General features: G+C 56.2%; 1 protein-coding gene across 1 annotated transcript; it reads left to right on the plus strand.

Moving 5' to 3' along the window:
• The first annotated feature begins 820 nt into the window (after positions 1-820).
• LOC137760783 (alpha-1,3-mannosyl-glycoprotein 4-beta-N-acetylglucosaminyltransferase-like protein MGAT4E) lies at positions 821-3,616 on the plus strand. The gene is given in 7 exon segments (XM_068537664.1): positions 821-827; positions 963-1,090; positions 1,433-1,562; positions 2,454-2,528; positions 2,531-2,578; positions 2,581-2,874; positions 2,877-3,616. Coding segments are annotated over 7 exon segments (1,422 nt in total).
• Positions 3,617-17,680: the final 14,064 nt, after the last annotated feature.

Consider the following 17,680-nt stretch of genomic DNA (forward strand, 5'->3'; position numbering starts at 1 on the left):
ATTGGAGAATAGTATAGCCTTGGGAGCATAGAAATTACTACGATTTCTTTCCTTTTGTGTCCTGACTAGGCAGACAAATGACCAAGAGTGGGAGACAAGGTATATCAGAGCCTTTCCTCTGATCATTCAGAAACAATCAGAAAAACACATTCTCTCTGGAGAAAAGACACTAACAGGGAAAAAGCAGCACACAAGTGCTTTTGAGTCTGAGCCAGCCTGAATTCCAGCAGCCCACCACTCACAAAAGGCTTTTTTTTTTAAACTCTGAGTTAACACAATCATGTTCTTTTTTTGTTGTGGAGCACGGGCTCTAGAGCGCGGGCTCAGTTGCTGTGGCGCACGGGCTTAGTTGCTCCGCGGCATGTGGGATCTTCCCGGACCAGGGACCGAACCCATGTCCCCTGCATTGGCAGGCGGATTCTTAACCACTGTGCCACCAGGGAAGTCCCAGAATCATGTTCTAATCAAGGTCTGTGAATGAGATTAAGGATTGGGATAAATTAAGGACGCCCTTTACAAGAAGTAAGAAAGGCACCAAATTGCTTCGCACTTAGCAACACTTCAAGTTCAGCTATTTTAACAAATTGTTTGACTGTTGTTTAAAAAAGTAGGGGTGGGTGGTGACCATCTTTCTAAGATAAACGGCCCTCATCACTGAAGGCCCAGCAGACTGTTATCATTTGAGCAGGGAGAGCCCTGGGGAAGTGGAATCTCCAGACAAACCTATAAAGAGAAGGCAGCAAACGTCCCAGGACAGGTGGCCTCCCCTCTTGAGGACGGGAAGAAGGCTCAGGTTCCCAGGTCAGACAGAAAGGCGGGCATGGGAAGTGAGTTAACCGTGGTGAGAGGAAGGCTGGAATAGGGGCGTCGGGAGGGCCAGGCTCCCAGGAGTCGGGGAGGTGGAGGCGAGGACCAGGGAGCACCCCCTGCCATCCTGTCGCCCTCCTGCCCTCTTGCTGTAGGAGCTGCCATGCAGGGTTCCGTCCGGCGCTGCTGCATCACTGTGGTGGGCGTCGGGTTCCTGTGGCTCTGGTTCACTCTGAAAGTCCCCAGGGAAGTCGAAGACGACCAGAACAGGATGGCTATCGAAGCCCAAGTAGCAACCTTGCCTCTGTGGGGATTAAGGGTGTATGTGGGTGTGGATAGGTAGAGTCTTGGAAATGCCCTGTACCTCTCACCAGAGTGGAGGAGGCTCCGAAGGGGGTGGGGTGCGGACCTGGCTGGACCCACTGGTCCACAGAGAAGCTGCATTTCCCCCCATATTTGTTAAGGTAAGGAAGACAGCAAATACTGCTTGAGCCCTGGATACTCTGGCCGGTGGTCAGACATCCTGAGAATGTGCTGGGCTTGCTCTGGGGAGACTGACCCACTCTTTCCTTGGAAAGGCTCATGGGAAACCACTAGTGGCTAAACCCTGTTCTTTTTATGAAAGGAGGACCAGGCGTTGCCTCTGCCAAGGCCGCAGGAGGGCAGTTATAGGAGAAGGAAGGATCTGGAGCCACTAGAAGACTGGCAGAATCTCACCTTCAAATATTGGGAAAAAATCCAGCAGAGAAAGAAGAGTGAGTTCCAAGGAGGGGAGTGGGTTCCCCAGGGGAGCAGGGGCATCAAGAGAAGAAGGGGACCCAGAGGGAAGCAGGGGGGAAGGCGAGAGGGCAGGGGGCCCGGCAGACAGTCCTCTCCCTGCGGAGGCCTTTGTGTGGAGGGGGAAGGAGGGAAGAGGTAACGTGGCCGCTCCAGGAGGTGGGATCACTGCGTGCGAGAACCCTGGGGGGCGAGGGGGCCTTCGGGCCATGTGTCCAGCTCCCCCAGTGTTAAGCTCAGGGGCACAGGGACCTGCTGGAGGCCACATAGTCAGTGAGAGCTGAGACAGTAGTCTTGGGCTCCTGACTCCCAGGAGAAGGGCTTTTTCTAGTAGATCTTCTTTAAAGGAGAGCTTTGGGAAGATGAGCTGGGTAAAATCAAAAGGAATAACTATAAAAATAGCTAATATTGGGAATTCCCTGGCGGTCCAGTGGTTAGGACTCGGCACTTTCACTGCCGAGGGCACAGATTTGATCCCTGGTGGGGGAACTAAGATCCCACAAGCCGAGTGGCGCAGCCAAAAATTTAAAAAAAAAAAAAAAAAAAAAGCTAATATTTATTGAGCACTTAAACCATGTGCCACAAAATTCCGGTTCAAAGAAGCCTCGGAGGCCCGTGCGGACGCAGCACCCCAGCTCAGGCACCTGGTGACGTTGTTAAAATGCAGACTCTGCTTCACTAGATTCTGCATTTCTAATAAGCTTCCAAACGGGGCGATGTTGCTGGACTAAGGCCCACACTTTGCGTGGCGAGGATCTGAACCTCCCCCCTGGGGTGGGAAGTAGCAGAGCGAGGGCGGGAAGAGGGCCGGTCCCGCAGAGCATGCACCCGGCCTGCCTGCACGCTGACCGCGCCGCTTGCCTCCCCAGCGTGGCTGACGGTGGGCATCTCCTCGAGGCCCCGGCCAGACCGCAGCGACCTCCCGTCCACGCTGCTCTCCGTGTTCGCGCCACCTCGAAGGTGCAGCGGAAGCGCCTCACGGTGCCGGTCCACCTGGCGGCGCTGACCTGGCCTGGCTCAGGGAGACCGTCCTCCACATTCCCAGCCTCTTCGGCCCACAGATCGTGGCGGGGCAGCCGCTGCCGATCCACGCCCCGCCGGAGGCCTATCCCCCCGAGGGCGGCGTCGGGGCGGGGGCCTCTCGCCAGGAGCCCTGCTCCCGGCGGACCATGGACCACGCCTTCCTCACGAGCTTGGCCACGAAGCTCTCGGAGTACTTCCTGCTGCTGGAGGATGACGCCTTGTGCGCCCCCAACTTCATCAGCCACGTTCAGCGGAAAGTGGACACCCTGGGTCCCAGCCCTGGGCGCTCCTGGAGTTCTCCAACCTGGGCTTCCTGGGCAGGCTCTTCCGCAGCGGGGACCTCCCGGTGCTGGCCCACTTCCTCCTCCTCTTCTACAGGGAGAAGCCCCTCGCCAGGCTCCTCCCTCACTTCCGCACCCTCCTGGCCCAGAAGGACCCGATCCTCTGCCGACCGTTCCTGTTCTACCACCGGGTCTCCTACCATGCGCCGAACAACAGCCAGAAGGCCTCGGGCACGCAGAAAAAGAGCCCCTACGCCCCTGACAACCCACCAGGAGCCGTTTTCACCGACATGAAGGTTTTTGAGGTCCATTTCCCCTGGGAGGCCTACACTCTGGACGAGTCCTTCTTTTGGACCCACAATGTTAGCGCAGGGAACCACCTGACGGTCATCCGGAACCACCCAGCAGACCCGAGGAGGGTGCAGGTACTGACGGGCACCATCGTGGATGGCAAGCACGCCCTGGAGAAGGGGCAGGTGGAGCTGGGCTACGAGCCCTAGGGGACACCGCAGCGCTGCACCAGCCTCGCCTTGCTGGGCCAGCTCCTGGAAGGGCAGCTGGACCAGGAGGTAGCTCCAAAGAGCGTGGGGCACGAGGTGAGCTGCATGAGGCTGGTGGCGAACGCTACCCAGGTGGGTGGGCTCATCATCAGGCACATCTACCTCTGGGAGGAACATGCCAGGGACATGGGGGCAGCTCAGGAGGAAGATCACTCAATAAGACGGTGAAAACTTACAATCTTGCAGCTATGTCATTCTAGCCTATCTGAGTGACCCGGGGGCGGGGTGGGGATGCCGGGGAATGAGGGGCAGAGAGGGAAGACGTGGCCATTCTTCTGGTGCCGCCGAGATGTTAGACCTGTTCCTTCCTTTTTCTACCCAAACGAGTGACTCTTATAGGCTGTCTTTTCCTGGGCTGGATATAGCTTAGCCCAGTTTGGGACAAGGCCTTGGTCATTCCCAGAATCTATCTCTGGGATGCTGAGATCGGCACAAATACAGGGCGTTGGTGTGTGTGTTCGCACATAGTTAGAGGCCAGGGGTGAGGGGTAGCAGGAGGGGAAATCATGGCCAGGCCCTGGAATTCACATCATAAGAAGCCAAGGAAGGGCCTCTCATCAGAAGTCGAACTCTCTGAGGCTCTGGAATGCAGCAGATGGACGCGTACCAATAAAACTAAGCCCCTGACTCTGTCCTTTTAAGCTGTTCTGTGGCGCCAATCTAGTTCCCTTCTTCCCTCACAAACGAACTCGGGCATAAATAGCTTGCAACCAAAGCTTCACTTTCTCCTCTGCATTCACTCCTCATCCCCACTCTGGCTTCTGCATCCCAGCGCTGCTGAAACTCCTCCCTATCTGAAATGACAAAAATAGCCAAAACCTAGTGGCATTTTTTTTTTTTTTCCAGATCTCATTCTCCTTAACTCTCTGCAGCAGTACACAGTACAAATTAGTCTTCTTCCTTGACTTCTGGGCTTCATCCATTCATCAGAATTACTGAATCCCCACTATGTGCCAGGGACAAAAAAAGCCCCTCTTGGGGTTAAGAAGTACAGGGTCCTTGGGGAGTACAGACCTGTGTTAAAACTTTATTGGGAGCTTAGGAAAGGCTTTTTGGAAGACATGTAAGCCTAGACCTGCCAGATAATTGGAGAAGATAGCCAGGTGATGAGGAAAGAAGGTCAGGGAAATTTTCCAGTAAAAGAAACAACATGCAGAGAAGTGGGCCAGAGGTGAGAAGAAACATGGCTCATTCGGGAAAAAAAATCATTTAGTGGGGCTGGCGATGGAGGGCAAGCAGGAGTAGTGGCGGGGCAGAAGGCGAGGCCACAGGACTAAGAAAAGACCTGCTTACGAAGGGCCATGGACAGTTCAGTGGGGGAAAGAATCGTCTTTTCAACAAGTGGTGGTGGAACAGCTGAACGCCCATGTGCAAAAGAATGAAGTGTGACTCCTACCTCACGTTGTATTAAAAGTGAACTCAGAATGGACCATAGACCTAGTTGTAAGAGCTAAAAGTTATAAAACGCTTAGAAGAAAACATAGGTGTAAATCGTTGTGACCTTGGATTAGGCAATAGCTTATTAGGTATGACACCAAAAGCACAAGTCATCAAAGAATAGATAAATTGGACTTCATCAAAATTTAAAACTTTTGTGGTTCATAGGACACTATCAATAAAGTGAAAAGACAACCCACAGAATGGAAGAAAATATTTGCAAATCATATATCTGATGAGAGACTGGTGTCCAGAATATATAAAGAAAGCTTACACACAATAATAAAAAGACAAATAACCCAATTAAAAATGGGCAAAGGATTTGAATAGACATTTCTCCAAAGAAGATACACAAATGGCCAATAAGCACGTGAAAAGACACTCATCATTAGTCATTAGGGAAATGCAAATCAAAACCACAGTGAAATACCACTTCACACCCACTAGGACGGCTATTTAAAAAACAGAAAATAAGGGCTTCCCTGGTGGCACAGTGATTAAGAATCCGCCTGCCAATGCAGGGAACACGGGTTCAAGCCCTGGTCCAGGAAGATCCCACATGCTGCGGAGCAACTAAGCCCGTATGACACAACTACTGAGCCTGCGAGCCACAACTACTGAGCCCACGTGCCACAACTACTGAAGCCCGTGCGCTTAGAGCCCGTGCTCTGCAACAAGAGAAGCCACCACAATGAGAAACCCGTGCACCGCAACGAAGAGTAGCCCCCGCTCGCCGCAACTAGAGAAAGCCTGCGCGCAGCAACGAAGACACGACACGACCAAAAATAAATAAATAAAATAAATTTTTAAAATAAATTAAAAACAGAAAATAAGTGTTGGTGAGGTGTGGAGAAATTGGAGCCTCATACATGCTGGTGGGGTTGTAAAACGGGGCAGCCACTTTGGAAAACCACTGAACAAGCCTCAAAATGTTAGATAGAGTTACCATATGATCCAGCAATTCCACTCCTAGGTCTGTAGGAGTGAAAATGAATGAAAAAATGAAAACATATATCCACACAAAGACTTACACGTGAATGGTCATGGCAGCATTTATAATAACCAACATGTGGAAACAATCCACATGTCCAGCAACTGATGGATGAATAAACAAAATGTGGGGTATCAGATGATGGAAATGAAATACTACTCAGCCACAAAAAGGAATGGAATACTGACACACGCTACAACACGCACAAACCTTCAAAACATTGGGCTACGTGAAAGAAATCAGTCACAAAAGGTCACACAGTATATGATTCCACTTGTATGAAATGTCCACAATAAGCAAGCCCAAAGGGGCTCATATGGGGGTGATGAAAATGTTCTAAAATTGATTGTGGTAATGGGTGCACTCTGTGAATATACTAAAAACGATTGAATTGTATACTTCAAGAAGAGTGAATTTTAGGGTATGTGAATTATATCTCAATAAGGCAGTTATTTGTTTAAAAGCTGTAGAAGCAAATGAAAGGGTTTAGAATACCCTGGTGGCAACAGAGAATCACGGAGCAGTTCTGAGCAGGAGAGCGAAGTGACTGTTCGTGCTTTGGGGGGGTCGCCCCAGGCATCCCGGCGGGGTAGCCAGGGGGTCAGGATAGGGAGCCGATGAGAACAGGCACTCCCTCGCCTTCTCCCTTCCAGCCCTCAGCTTTCTTCTCACCAATCAATCATAAACTAACCTGTTTTTCCACATACCTCTCTGACTAGTCGTGGTCTCCGTCTCCGGCCACCCCTAAATGTGGGAAAATTCCGAGGCCTTTCATTCTGTCTGCATCTTCTTTCTTTGATGACTTTCAATCACGGTCAGAGCCTTACCTGAATGAACTTTGAGGCACCACCCAAGTCGACATCACCCTCTGAGGTCTCCAATCTGAGCCTACAAGTCCCGTGTCCAGCTGATGATGACACTCTCCACTTGGGTTTAACTGTCTCCTCAGCCCAGCACGTCTGACACCAAATTCTTCAGCTTGTATGTGTTTCTGGCAATGGTTACCTTACATACGTAAACTCAAAATCCTAAAACAGTGCTTTGAAAAAATGGTCTATGAACCACTTGCATCAGAATCCCCTGGAATTGCTTATTTAAAATGCTTTTACCCAACCTTGCTCGTTCTCCCATCAAAGTGCTTCAACCGCTGTAAGCTCCTACTTTCCCATCCACCCCAGTCTAGGCCTGCCGCTTAGGCTCATGTCCAGACTTTTCCTGACTGACCACTACATGTCAGGCCCCGGGCACAGGGACAGAGTAAAAGCCTGCAGACTCTGGCCTTGAAGAGCTTCTAGTCCAGAGAGAGAGAGAAGTGAAATACCGCATTGAAGGGGCAGAGAAGGGACTTCCCTGGTGGCGCAGCGGTTAAGAATCTGCCTGCCAATGCAGGGGACACAGGTTCGAGCCCTGGTCCGGGAAGATCCCACATGTCGTGGAGCAACTAAGCCCGTGCGCCACAACTGCTGAGCCTGCGCTCCAGAGCTCGTGAGCCACAACTGCTGATGCCCTCGCACCTAGAGCCCATGCTCTGCAACAAGAGAAGCCACGACAATGAGAAGCTCGCGCACGGCAACAAACAGTAGCCCCTGCTCGCCGCAACTAGAGAAAGCCCACGCGCAGCAACGAAGACCCAGTGCAGCCAAAAATAAATAAATAAATAAATAAATTAAAAGGGGGCAGAGAAGAGGGATCAGGGGAGGCTTCCCAGAGGAGGTGACAGCCAACAGGTGCGGTGTCCTCAGACAGGGAAGTGGAAGGAAGCTGCGAGCAAGTGGCCTGAGGTCCCACCAGGGCCTCCCCTCCCCGCCATGTCTCCGGGGCCCGAGGGTCTGCCGCCTTGACGAGCCCCGTGCAGGACCCCACACCAGGGAGAGAGCTCTGTTACAGGGGCAGGGAGGTCAGGAAGGCTGGAGGCCTCTCGCTGGCTGAGCTCCTGCCAGAAGGGAAGAGGGGTCTCTCTTCTTCTCTTGGGCTTTGCAATCCCCTGGTGGCCTCCTGACCCTCTTTTAATTGAGGTTTCTGTTAATTTTCACAGCAAGCTCCCCGCTTCTTGGGGATCTTGGTCGTTAGGTGGGGCTCCGGTGCGGGTGGGGAGGAATCAAAGTTCCCACCAGCCCCCCACGCCCTCCGAGTGGTCCCTCAGCAGCCTGTCGGGCTCCCCTCGGGCCAGTCCTCGCTGACCTCTTTCCCTCCCTCCATGCCTGCCACATCCTCTGCTTTGCGTCCTCCTGAATTGCCTGTGTCTTGGGAGCTGGGTTCCTGCTCCCAAGTGCTGGCCCGGCAGGACAGGACCTGGCTTCCCGGTGAGACTGGGGAGGCCTGGACACCCATCCCCAGGGAGCGGGGGAGAGCCCACTGCCTCCGTTCCCCCACCCCGGCCCCAGTCCAGGACCCAGCGGCAACCCTTTCCTTCCAGCTTTTCATTCATCCAAACCTTTACTGAGTACCCAAGGGGTGCCAGGCACCTGTGCAAACTCCCCCTTCTCCTGACGCCGTGGGCTCTATCCACGGGTTAACCGGCCTCAGTGGGAAACCCGGACAGAGGCTTTGTCATCACCAAACCTGGGTTTTAGTCCCAGCTCCACTTCTGAGCTGAGAGATCTTAAAACGTTATTAACCTCTCGGAGCCGTCCCCACCGAGGATTCCACCCGCCACACAGCGTTGGCACGAGGGTTAAAGGGACTCAAACCTGTGAGGCAGGTGCCAGACCCCCAGGTGCATCAGCTTACCTGCCCGTCAACTCTGGGTGCCAAGGCTCAGCATGTAGAGCACCCAGCCCTCCCCCCACCCGAGCTCCCCCCACGGAGGAGGACCCCAGACCTCCACTCACTCCCAAGCAGTGTCTGGGGGGCTCCCTGCTGGCGCATCCCGGGGCTCCTACTACAGGTCTGAACTCCTTCCGTCCTCCCTGGGAGCCCCAGGCAGGCCCGGGCAGGTAGGAGTTTCCACTGTGTTGCCCACCTGGCCCCAGGTGGGCGGGGAGGGGCAGACTTCCCACCAAAAGGCCTCAGGGCGCGCGCCTCCTCTTTCTGGTTGGGCTGCTTTAGGATCTGGTTGGATTCCTGGAAGCAGTATCGTCACCCAGAGGGCTGACAGACAGGGCAGCCGTGGCTCCCTGCTCCTCGGGCACTGGGGCAGCTCCCTTGTAGGGCAGGAGAATGGGGTGGGGTCTGGACCTCTGTGATCCCAAGTGGTCTCATCTGTAGGATGAAGACATTCAGGGCTGCTGAGGGAGCAAATGACGGCTGCACGTGTGAGGGGTCAGACTCTCAAGAGACACACCGCGTCGGGTCACACTACCCGGTTAGCCCCGTCGGCCAACCTCCAGGCTTCCCCTCCCCTCCCTGCCAACCTAGGAGCCGGCCTGTCCTGGCTGGAAGTCAGTTTCCGCACCTGAGAAACAGGAATGCCACTTCCCCAAAGAGCTGAAACCTCGAGGGACGCAATCACTGCCTACGTGTCAGGCCGTCCAGCACCTCGGCAGCATGTCAGCCCGATGGAATCCGTTTCCCTTAGAGTCCATCGGGGTCCTCGGGGCTCCTTCCCACCCGCACGCTGGCCCTGTCAGGTCAGGGTCGGTTCAGGGGCCTCTGATCCAGGTCCACAAGGCGCTGACGCAGTGGGAAGGGCGCGGCCCGGCGCCCACTTGGCGCCCCTGCGAGGCTGCGTCCGAGGCAGGGACCCTCTTCTTGGCTTCGAGGAGTGAGCCCCGCCCTTTCTTGGCCTGTAACTGTTGGTGGCCGTAGGGACGCTGGGACCGGAGGCAGGTCCAGAGCGTTCAGAGGACACAGGGACTTGCAGGGCAGTCAGGTCTGTAACCTCGGGGAGTCAGGAACACTTGCACACGGCTTGCAGGATCTTAGTTCCCTGACCAGGGATCAAACCTGGGCCCCTGGCAGTGAGAGCACCGAGTCCTAACCACTGGACCGCCAGGGAACTCCCAGGAACACTTTTCTCTTCATTTTATTAAAGCTCTATCTTGTTTGGGCTGTGTGTGTCACTGAGGAAAGTTTTTCTAACAAGTGTGCCCTGACCTGGTCCCATCGCACTGGTTCCTCATGGTCTGGGGCCCCGGGAGCAGCACTTGTCACCCCCAGCTCAGGCTCTCTCAACGCCAGAGCCTGGACGCTACCCTAGATGAGCCCCAGAAGCCCTGGGGTGGTTGGTAAAGCTCCGGTGACCCCGACGCCAGGCCCTCCAGGCTGCTCCCCGTGTGCTCCTGAGAGAACCTGTTAGAAGGGCAGAGTGTCAGGCCCCCACCTGCTGCGTCGGACAACTGTTGGGGGGTGGGACCAGCAGTCTGTGTGGACAAGCCCTCCAGGAGATTCTGATCCAGGCGAAAGAACCCTCAGAGGCACAAAGTTTTAAAGCTGGACAATCAAGAAGGACATCTTATCTAAGATGGGAAAGGAGGGACGGCTTCCCCACGGCCACCGGCAAAGCCTTGGCAGCAGGGGGTCTGCAAACACAGCCACCACAATGCCCCAGCCTGGACGCGGAGGGCACCCCTCCCATCAAGGGTGGACGTCATTCCCCTTCTGTATTAGCTTGCTGGGCTGTGGTCACAACGTGCCACAGACCGGGGGGCTTAGACAACAGAAACTCATTGTCCGACAGTTCTGGGGGCTGGAATTCCAAGGTCGAGGGGTTGTCAGTCCTCTTTCCCAGGATCTGGTAACGGTGGGCGCTTAACTCCAATCTTCAGGGACCTTCTCCTTTGTACGTGTCTGTGTCCAAACTCCCCCTTATATATGGACACCAGTCATGTCGGATTCGGGGTCCACCCTCCTCCAGTTACATCCGCAGAGACCCTACTTCCAATGACGTTCAGGTCCTGAGGAACCGAGGGTTAGGACCTCAGCATGCGGTTTGGCCGCGGGGAGGGGGGATGGTGTTCGGCGTGTAACACGTCCCGCTGAACCTGGACCTTGGGCCTGGGTCCTTCGAGTCCCCCTGGTTTCTGTGCACCCTCTGGAAGCGGCCGTCCGTGAACAAAGTGTCCCCCCGCTGGAGGGAGGGGCCCTGGACCCAGAGGCTTGGCAGAGGGAGGGAGGCCCAGGCCACCCACGGTCCAGCCACCTTAGTGGAGGCGGCCCCGCCCACCCTACCTGGGGGGCAGGGGGGCGGCGAGCCACCTCCACACGCCCTGCCCGCTCACAGAGTCCCGAGCGAATACGCGGTGGTGGTTGCCCGGCACCAGATTTGGGGTGGTTTGTCACAAAGCGTGAGACGAGTGCCACAAGCCTCAGGCCCGGAGCCTGGTCACTAACGCTCATTGCTTCTGTCGGAGGCCCTTCTGCCAGGAACCAGCGCCGGCCCATCACTCCGATAAGGTATTCGGGTCTCACTGCTGGCGGAGTGGCTGGGAATGAGGACAGAGTTCTGCTTGTACCTGATGAATGGCCCCTCTGACCTACCTCCAAGCTGCTGGGAGCTCGGGGGGGCGGGCCGAGTGTCTGGCAGTGAGAGCGCGAGCGGGACGGGCCGGGAGCCACTTTGTGCGATGAGCCCGGACGCTCAGGGCCAGTCGTGCGGCTCCAGACACTGAGCACGACTGGTGAGAGGCCTTGGCTGCAGAAATCAGGATAATTAACCACTGAGAACAAGTGTCTTCAAAAGTGCTTAATTTGGGGGAAAGGAAGAGCTACAGGGAAGCACAGAGAAGGGAACCCTTCGAATCAGAACAGAGGCTCATTGTGCGCAGAGCACTGATGGAAGGTGACTGCTCAGATCAGTCCCGGGGGGGTTGGGGGCGGGCTTCTGCTGACGGCCACGCTGACAACAGCCAACACCGGGGACCCTCGAGGTGCCCCAGGTGCTGTTCTAGGCATTTAATCCTCCTCACAGCCCTCGGCCGCGGGTCCTACCGTTTTGGTCTCAGTTTATAGATGGGAAACTGAGGCCCAGCGGCTGGACAGGGGCCACACACAGTTCTTGAGCAGCAAGGCTGGGACTCACACCTGGCCAGTCCGGCTTCAGAGTCTGTGCTCTCAACCATGAGTAACACCGCTGGATTCCCACGTGGCCCCTCACACCTCTGCAGAGCCTTAAACGCAGCAAGTAGATGTGACTTGTGCTCAGGGCTAATAAAATCCACACCGAGGGGCCCGGCCACCAGGGATGGGGCCTCTTCCCCCCGAGCTGCTCTCTAGAAGAAGATGGCCAAATGGGCCAGGGTCTGCCGCCTTCCCCCTAGTTGCTGCTGCATGAAATCCTGCGTGGGACTCCCCTGCTGCCCTTCCGACGGCAGGAAAGCCGCCCCTCCCGGGAGAGGCCGGCAGTGGCCTGGACTTGCTGGGAAGAACTGCAGACGCCCCCTCCTTCAACTTCTCCCCCGTTGCCTGGGTTCTGCATCCTCGTCCAGAGAGACATGGGGGTGTCCTTAGCTGGAGATCTAGTCCACACCCCTCAGTTTACAGAGAAGGAGTGACCAGAGGAAAGAATTCCTCCTCCCAGCGGCACACTCACCGGGCTTTCTTCCCGAGGACGGGGGTGCAGAGGGGAGGAAGCCCCGGGGGGGCCCACGACGCCCCTCGGCTGGGTCCTGCCGGGTCCTTCTGAGCAGGTGTTAGGTCACCAGCTGCATCTCCCCAGGCAATGAGCTGGCCTCAAGGTGAGGTGTCAGGGACACGGGGAGGACCAACATTTATGACTGCCCCGTGAACCTTAACCCCCGCACTCCTGAGGTCTCAGGTGTTCACTGCCCTTCTCTGCCCACAGCCGGGCACCACAGCTCCCCCACACCTCGCCCCGAGACCTTTAACCTGGCTCGGAGCTGGGCACGTGCCTCGTGGGATGCACCCACACAGGGACCCTGGTGGCGCAGTGGTTAAGAATCCGCCTGCCAATGCAGGGGACACGGGTTCGAGCCCTGGTCCGGGAAGATCCCACATGCCGCGGAGCAACTAGGCCCGTGAGCCACAACTACTGAGCCTGCGCTCTAGAGCCCGCAAGCCACAACTACTGAGCCTGCGTGCCACAACTACTGAAGCCCGCGTGCTCCGCAACAAGGGAAGCCACCGCAATGAGAAGCCCGCGCACCGCAATGAAGAGTAGCCCCTGCTCGCTGCAACTAGGCCCCGCCTCCGGGGCCCTCACTCCTCACCAGGGGGCTCCTGTCTGGGCAGGGGTCCCTCTCCTGTGAACGGCCTGCTCCGTAGTTTTCACCTTTTTCCACCACTCTGCCCTGCTCCTCCAGGGAAAGCTGGGTGTAGTTCTAAGATGTTAGGCTGTGCCCTCTGCCTCATTCCTTCCAATCGGCCTGGTCAACTCCTATGCAGCCTTGAAAACCCATTCAGTCAACGCCCCGGGGACTGTCTGCCCAGGTTCACAGTCACATTGTACTGTGGCCTGTTCACAGAGCTTCCCCCCCCGACTTTGTTTCTTCCCTCCTAAGCTTAGACTCCAGCGGCAGGTGTTGTGTGGTCCCTGTGCCAGGGACCCCTTGGTAGTGGCTGTGTTGAGGCCCCAGGGTTCGGGGGGTGGGGCCACGTGTACTGCTTGAGGAACTGATGTCATGGGCCCTCAGGGTGCCGGAGGGGTCGTCTCGCTCCAGGTGCTTCTTCCCCTCCCCCCAGAATATCAAAAGTCTTGAAGACCATCTGACTCGTGTCTTGCATTCATGTGAATAAATAAAATGAATTCTTCTCCCAGGAAGTCCAACTTCCCACCTTCAGACGCACCTGTCCAAGCACCCACCTGTCACCGCATCTCTGAGCCTCGTAGTCCGCACCAGAACACGTCCCGTGCCCTAGCCGTCCGTGGCTCTCCTCTCGTGGCTGGGCGTCTCTCCCGCTGTGGACAGCCACACCCCGACTGTCCCCTCTGTCCTTCCACACTCCCCACAGCTGACCTCGCCCTGACCTCAGGCTCCAGAGCAGCCCCTGGGCACCTCAAGCTGAACGATCTACTAGGGGCTGAACTGTGCCCCTGAAGTCCTGGCCCCAGCACCTCGGAATGTGACTGTTTGGAAACAGGACCTTTAAAGAGGTGATGAGGATAAACTAAGGTCATCGGGTGAGTCCTCTACGACTGGTGTCCTTACAAGAAGAGAGAATTAGGACGTAGGCACAGAGGGAAGACACAGGAGGAAGACGGCTGTCTGTGAAGCGAGGAGAAAGGCCTCGGAAGAATCCAACCCTGCTGACACCTTGATGGTGGCCGTCCAGCCCCCAGAACGGTGAGAAAATCAACTTCTGTGGTTGAAGGCTCCCAGCCTGTGGGACTCTGTTACGGCAGCCTCAGGGGAGTCATACAACGTCCAGAGCTGAATTCGTCTCCAAATCCAGATGGAACCACATGGCAGGGACAGTATCACATGAGGGCCGAGGCAGGAATCCAAAGTCAACCACGCTCCGCTCCATGTGACACGTCATCTGGCCACCAAGTGCCGTGACCCCAGCCCCTCCCTCCCCCACCTCACTGCTCCGAGTGAAGCCTATTCACCACCTTGGTCACTACAGCTGCCTCTGTCCCTTCACCGCCCGTGCGTGGAGACCTGCCCACCCTGAAAGCTCCCCTCCTGCAAACACCAAGCCATCCTTTGAGGCTAGGTCTTCCCAGCTCAGCACTATTGACATTTGGGGGAGGGATCATTCTTGTGGTGGGGACCTGTCCTGTGCTTTGTAGGGTGTAGAGCAGCGCCCCTGGTCTCTACCTACCACGTGCCCCAGTGTGACAACCTAAAACATCTCGCGGCTTCACCGCAGGCTGAGAACCACTGCCCTGAGGACAGGTTCTTCCCAAGTGCAGCACCTGAAGATTTCATACAGGAGGAAGTTAAACTCCTTTGTCCCCCACTGGTTCCCTATAGCGTCTAGAAAACTCCATGGCACATAGAAATGCTCGATAAATATTTGAGAAAGAAATGCAAAGCCAAGGCCATCCAGCTCTGTACGCTTTTCTCTAGCTGCCTCTTCCTCCACATCGAGTTTCAGCTACAAACGACTCAACATCACCTGAGCATAAGTGTGCCCGCATTTCCCACACCTTTTCCCACTCCCGCCTCTGCCGCCTTCAGCACCCGGCTCCCGGAAGCCTCCCCTGGGCTGGGCCGGGGCCCCCGTGCCCTCCAGGCTCATCCACACACTTCTCATCCAATTCGCCGGAGCTCTAAGGATGGGCAGAGCCAGCAGGTTCTCACATCGCAGCTGTCCCCGGGGAGGAGGCGGGGAACACACGAGACTAGGAAAACTGTTAAAAGCTTCACAAAGGAACAATTCGACCCAGGAGCCTGTCTTTCACCTTATACGTGCGGAAACTTGTCAACACGTCCGACAGAAGACAAACTTACCCCTGAGAGCGGTCAGATCTACAGGCTCTGGTCTCAGCCACCCGGTCACAGCGCAGGTGTGGAGCCAGCCTGAGACCGGGTACCACGGAGAGAAACAGCCTCCCACCCCATCCATACGGTCTCTGAGCGCAGGAGTTTTCTGTTTTGCCTGGCATATGGGCCACGTGCTCTAGCCTTCCCGCCCGTATCGGGGCTAATTCCCTGTCATCTTCTGCCCTGGACCATCAGCAGGAGAACCACCAACTTCCCCCAGCGGCCCCGGGGGCTGGGTCAGGGGAGGTGGTGGTACCTGCAGGAAGTCACCTGGGTTCAGACCTCTGCTGTGGCCAGGACCGCAGTCCTACAGCTCCAACTCCAGCCCAGTAAAAGCAGCTTTGAGAAAATCCCAGCCCTGCCGGGGAAGCGGTCACTTCATGCTCACGCATTAGGCAGAGCACCTACTGACTTCAGGTGTCTCCAGTTCAGGCCACAGCTCCGAAGGCAGTGCTTTCTCCTTCCATCCTCACCCTACCAAGGGCTCCCTACTTTGAAAGGAACCCGGGCAAGGCTCTCCCTGGGGACTGAGGGACTTGGCTCCAGCTGGGTCTTGGAGGTGGGGTCCAGCACAGATTTAACAAAGATCCTCTCTGCTTATTTAAAAAATTCAAAAAGGATGGGAGGTGGGAAAAGAGCATGACTCACATCTATTCCAGTTTAGGGCCACGAGAGAAGGAAACGGCAGCTGGGACTTTGTCCAGGTGAATCACGCAGCTTGCTCTGCACACTAGTGACTGACTCACTATCTGGTACGGGACCACGACGGGGGCTGGGGGGGCTCGGCTCAGGGTGACATGTCCAACCCTCCCTGGCCTTCCTCCTTCCCGTTGCCTGGGCTCCTGTGTGATGAGGGGTGGTCGCTCTCCTTGGTGCTTTGAACAAACAGAAGGACTGCTAATATTGATATGTATGAATTCATGTGCCCAGCAAGGGAAAAAGCAGAGAAAGGAAGAGAGGAAAGAGAATGTCGGCTGTTGGTGTCCAGGTAAGATCCCAGCAGAGCAGGCTGGATGGACCCACCCAACATAGACCCAGATCCTTGACGCGGCCCCGGGGAAGGTTTCTCTGACCACCCCCCTTTCCTCTTGTTCCTTAACTGCCCCCCCAATCCCAGCCCCCAGAGCCCTAGAGGAACCAGGAAGTTAAAAGGTTCTTAAGTAGAAAGTTAACAGCTCTAGGGGCTTCCCTGGTGGCGCAGTGGTTAAGAATCTGCCTGCCAATGCAGGGGACACGGGTTCAAGTCCCGGTCCGGGAAGATCCCACATGCCGAGGAGCAACTAAGCCCATGCACCACAACTACGGAGCCTGCGCTCTAGAGCCCGTGAGCCACAACTACTGAGCCCTTGTGCCACGACTACTGAAGCCCACGCACCTAGAGCACGTGCTCCACAACAAGAGAAGCCACCTCAATGAGAAGCCTCTGCACAGCAAAGAAGAGTAGCCCCCGCTCGCAGCAGCTAGAGAAAGCCTGAACGCGGCAACGAAGACCCAATGCAGCCAAAAATAAATAAATAAATAAAATAAATAAATTTTTTTAAAAAAGTTAACACCTCTAGCAAGGGAGACTCTGTTCCCTAAAATGGAAGAAAGGGGTGCAGGTAAGGAAGACCCAGGCCAGGGCCAGAGCTGGGCTTTTTAAGATTAAGACAAACCAATAAAATAGGCTGAGGGCCTTGTCGAGCGGGGACTGTCAGACCTCTGCCCTCAGACCTGTGGGGACAGAGGAAGCTGGGGGGCCAGAGCCACAGCTTGGGACTGACAGCCCCCATGACACGCATGTGCGGGCCCCGTGGGGGTCACGGGGTGGGGCTGGGCACCATCCTCTCAGCAAACCCCTCCCAGGGGTCCATCACATAGGGCTCACAGATGCTGGGGTCAGTTCCTAGGTTAACGCTAATACCTCGTCCCCTGAACCCAAGGCAAGGCCTCCAGTGACATTCCCAGGCAGCCCCAGGGCTCACTGGTGCAGACACACATCCTGAGCTATAGGCCAGAAGTGAGCGCCCAAAAATCAGAGCAGGGAGACCCAGGGCGAGAGCACAGGCCCCCGCGCCCCTTGCCGAAGGGGCCTCTCAAGCCGCCTGGACCCCGGGCTGCGCTGGCAGGGCGTCCGCCCAGCCCTTGGCTCCTGCCGTGCCCTTGCACTGACGACACACTGATCTCTCAGACCATAGACCCTAGAAAAATAGTTCCTTTCTCTTTGGGGACCCTGTTGAGAATAAAAGCTATAGACCTCCTCGCCTAAGAGGCTCATGGGCACTTCGTAAATTGTTTCAGGGGCTCGTCTTTTGGAATCCTTGTTCTTGGACGCCGTGCCTTAACAAGGTGTCGGGTGGAGCCCTTGTAAGACGCTCGCGGACCGGCCTGCGAGTGCACAGGGCCTCGGCCTCCACTGCCCTCGCGGGGACAGTCTCCTGCCCCAGGGACTGAGACGCTCTCCCTCGGCTCCCGGGCAGGCGCACCCGCAGCAGCTCC

This window comes from Eschrichtius robustus, chromosome 3 (genome assembly GCF_028021215.1).
Source record: "Eschrichtius robustus isolate mEscRob2 chromosome 3, mEscRob2.pri, whole genome shotgun sequence".
Taxonomy (NCBI): Eukaryota; Metazoa; Chordata; class Mammalia; order Artiodactyla; family Eschrichtiidae; genus Eschrichtius; species Eschrichtius robustus.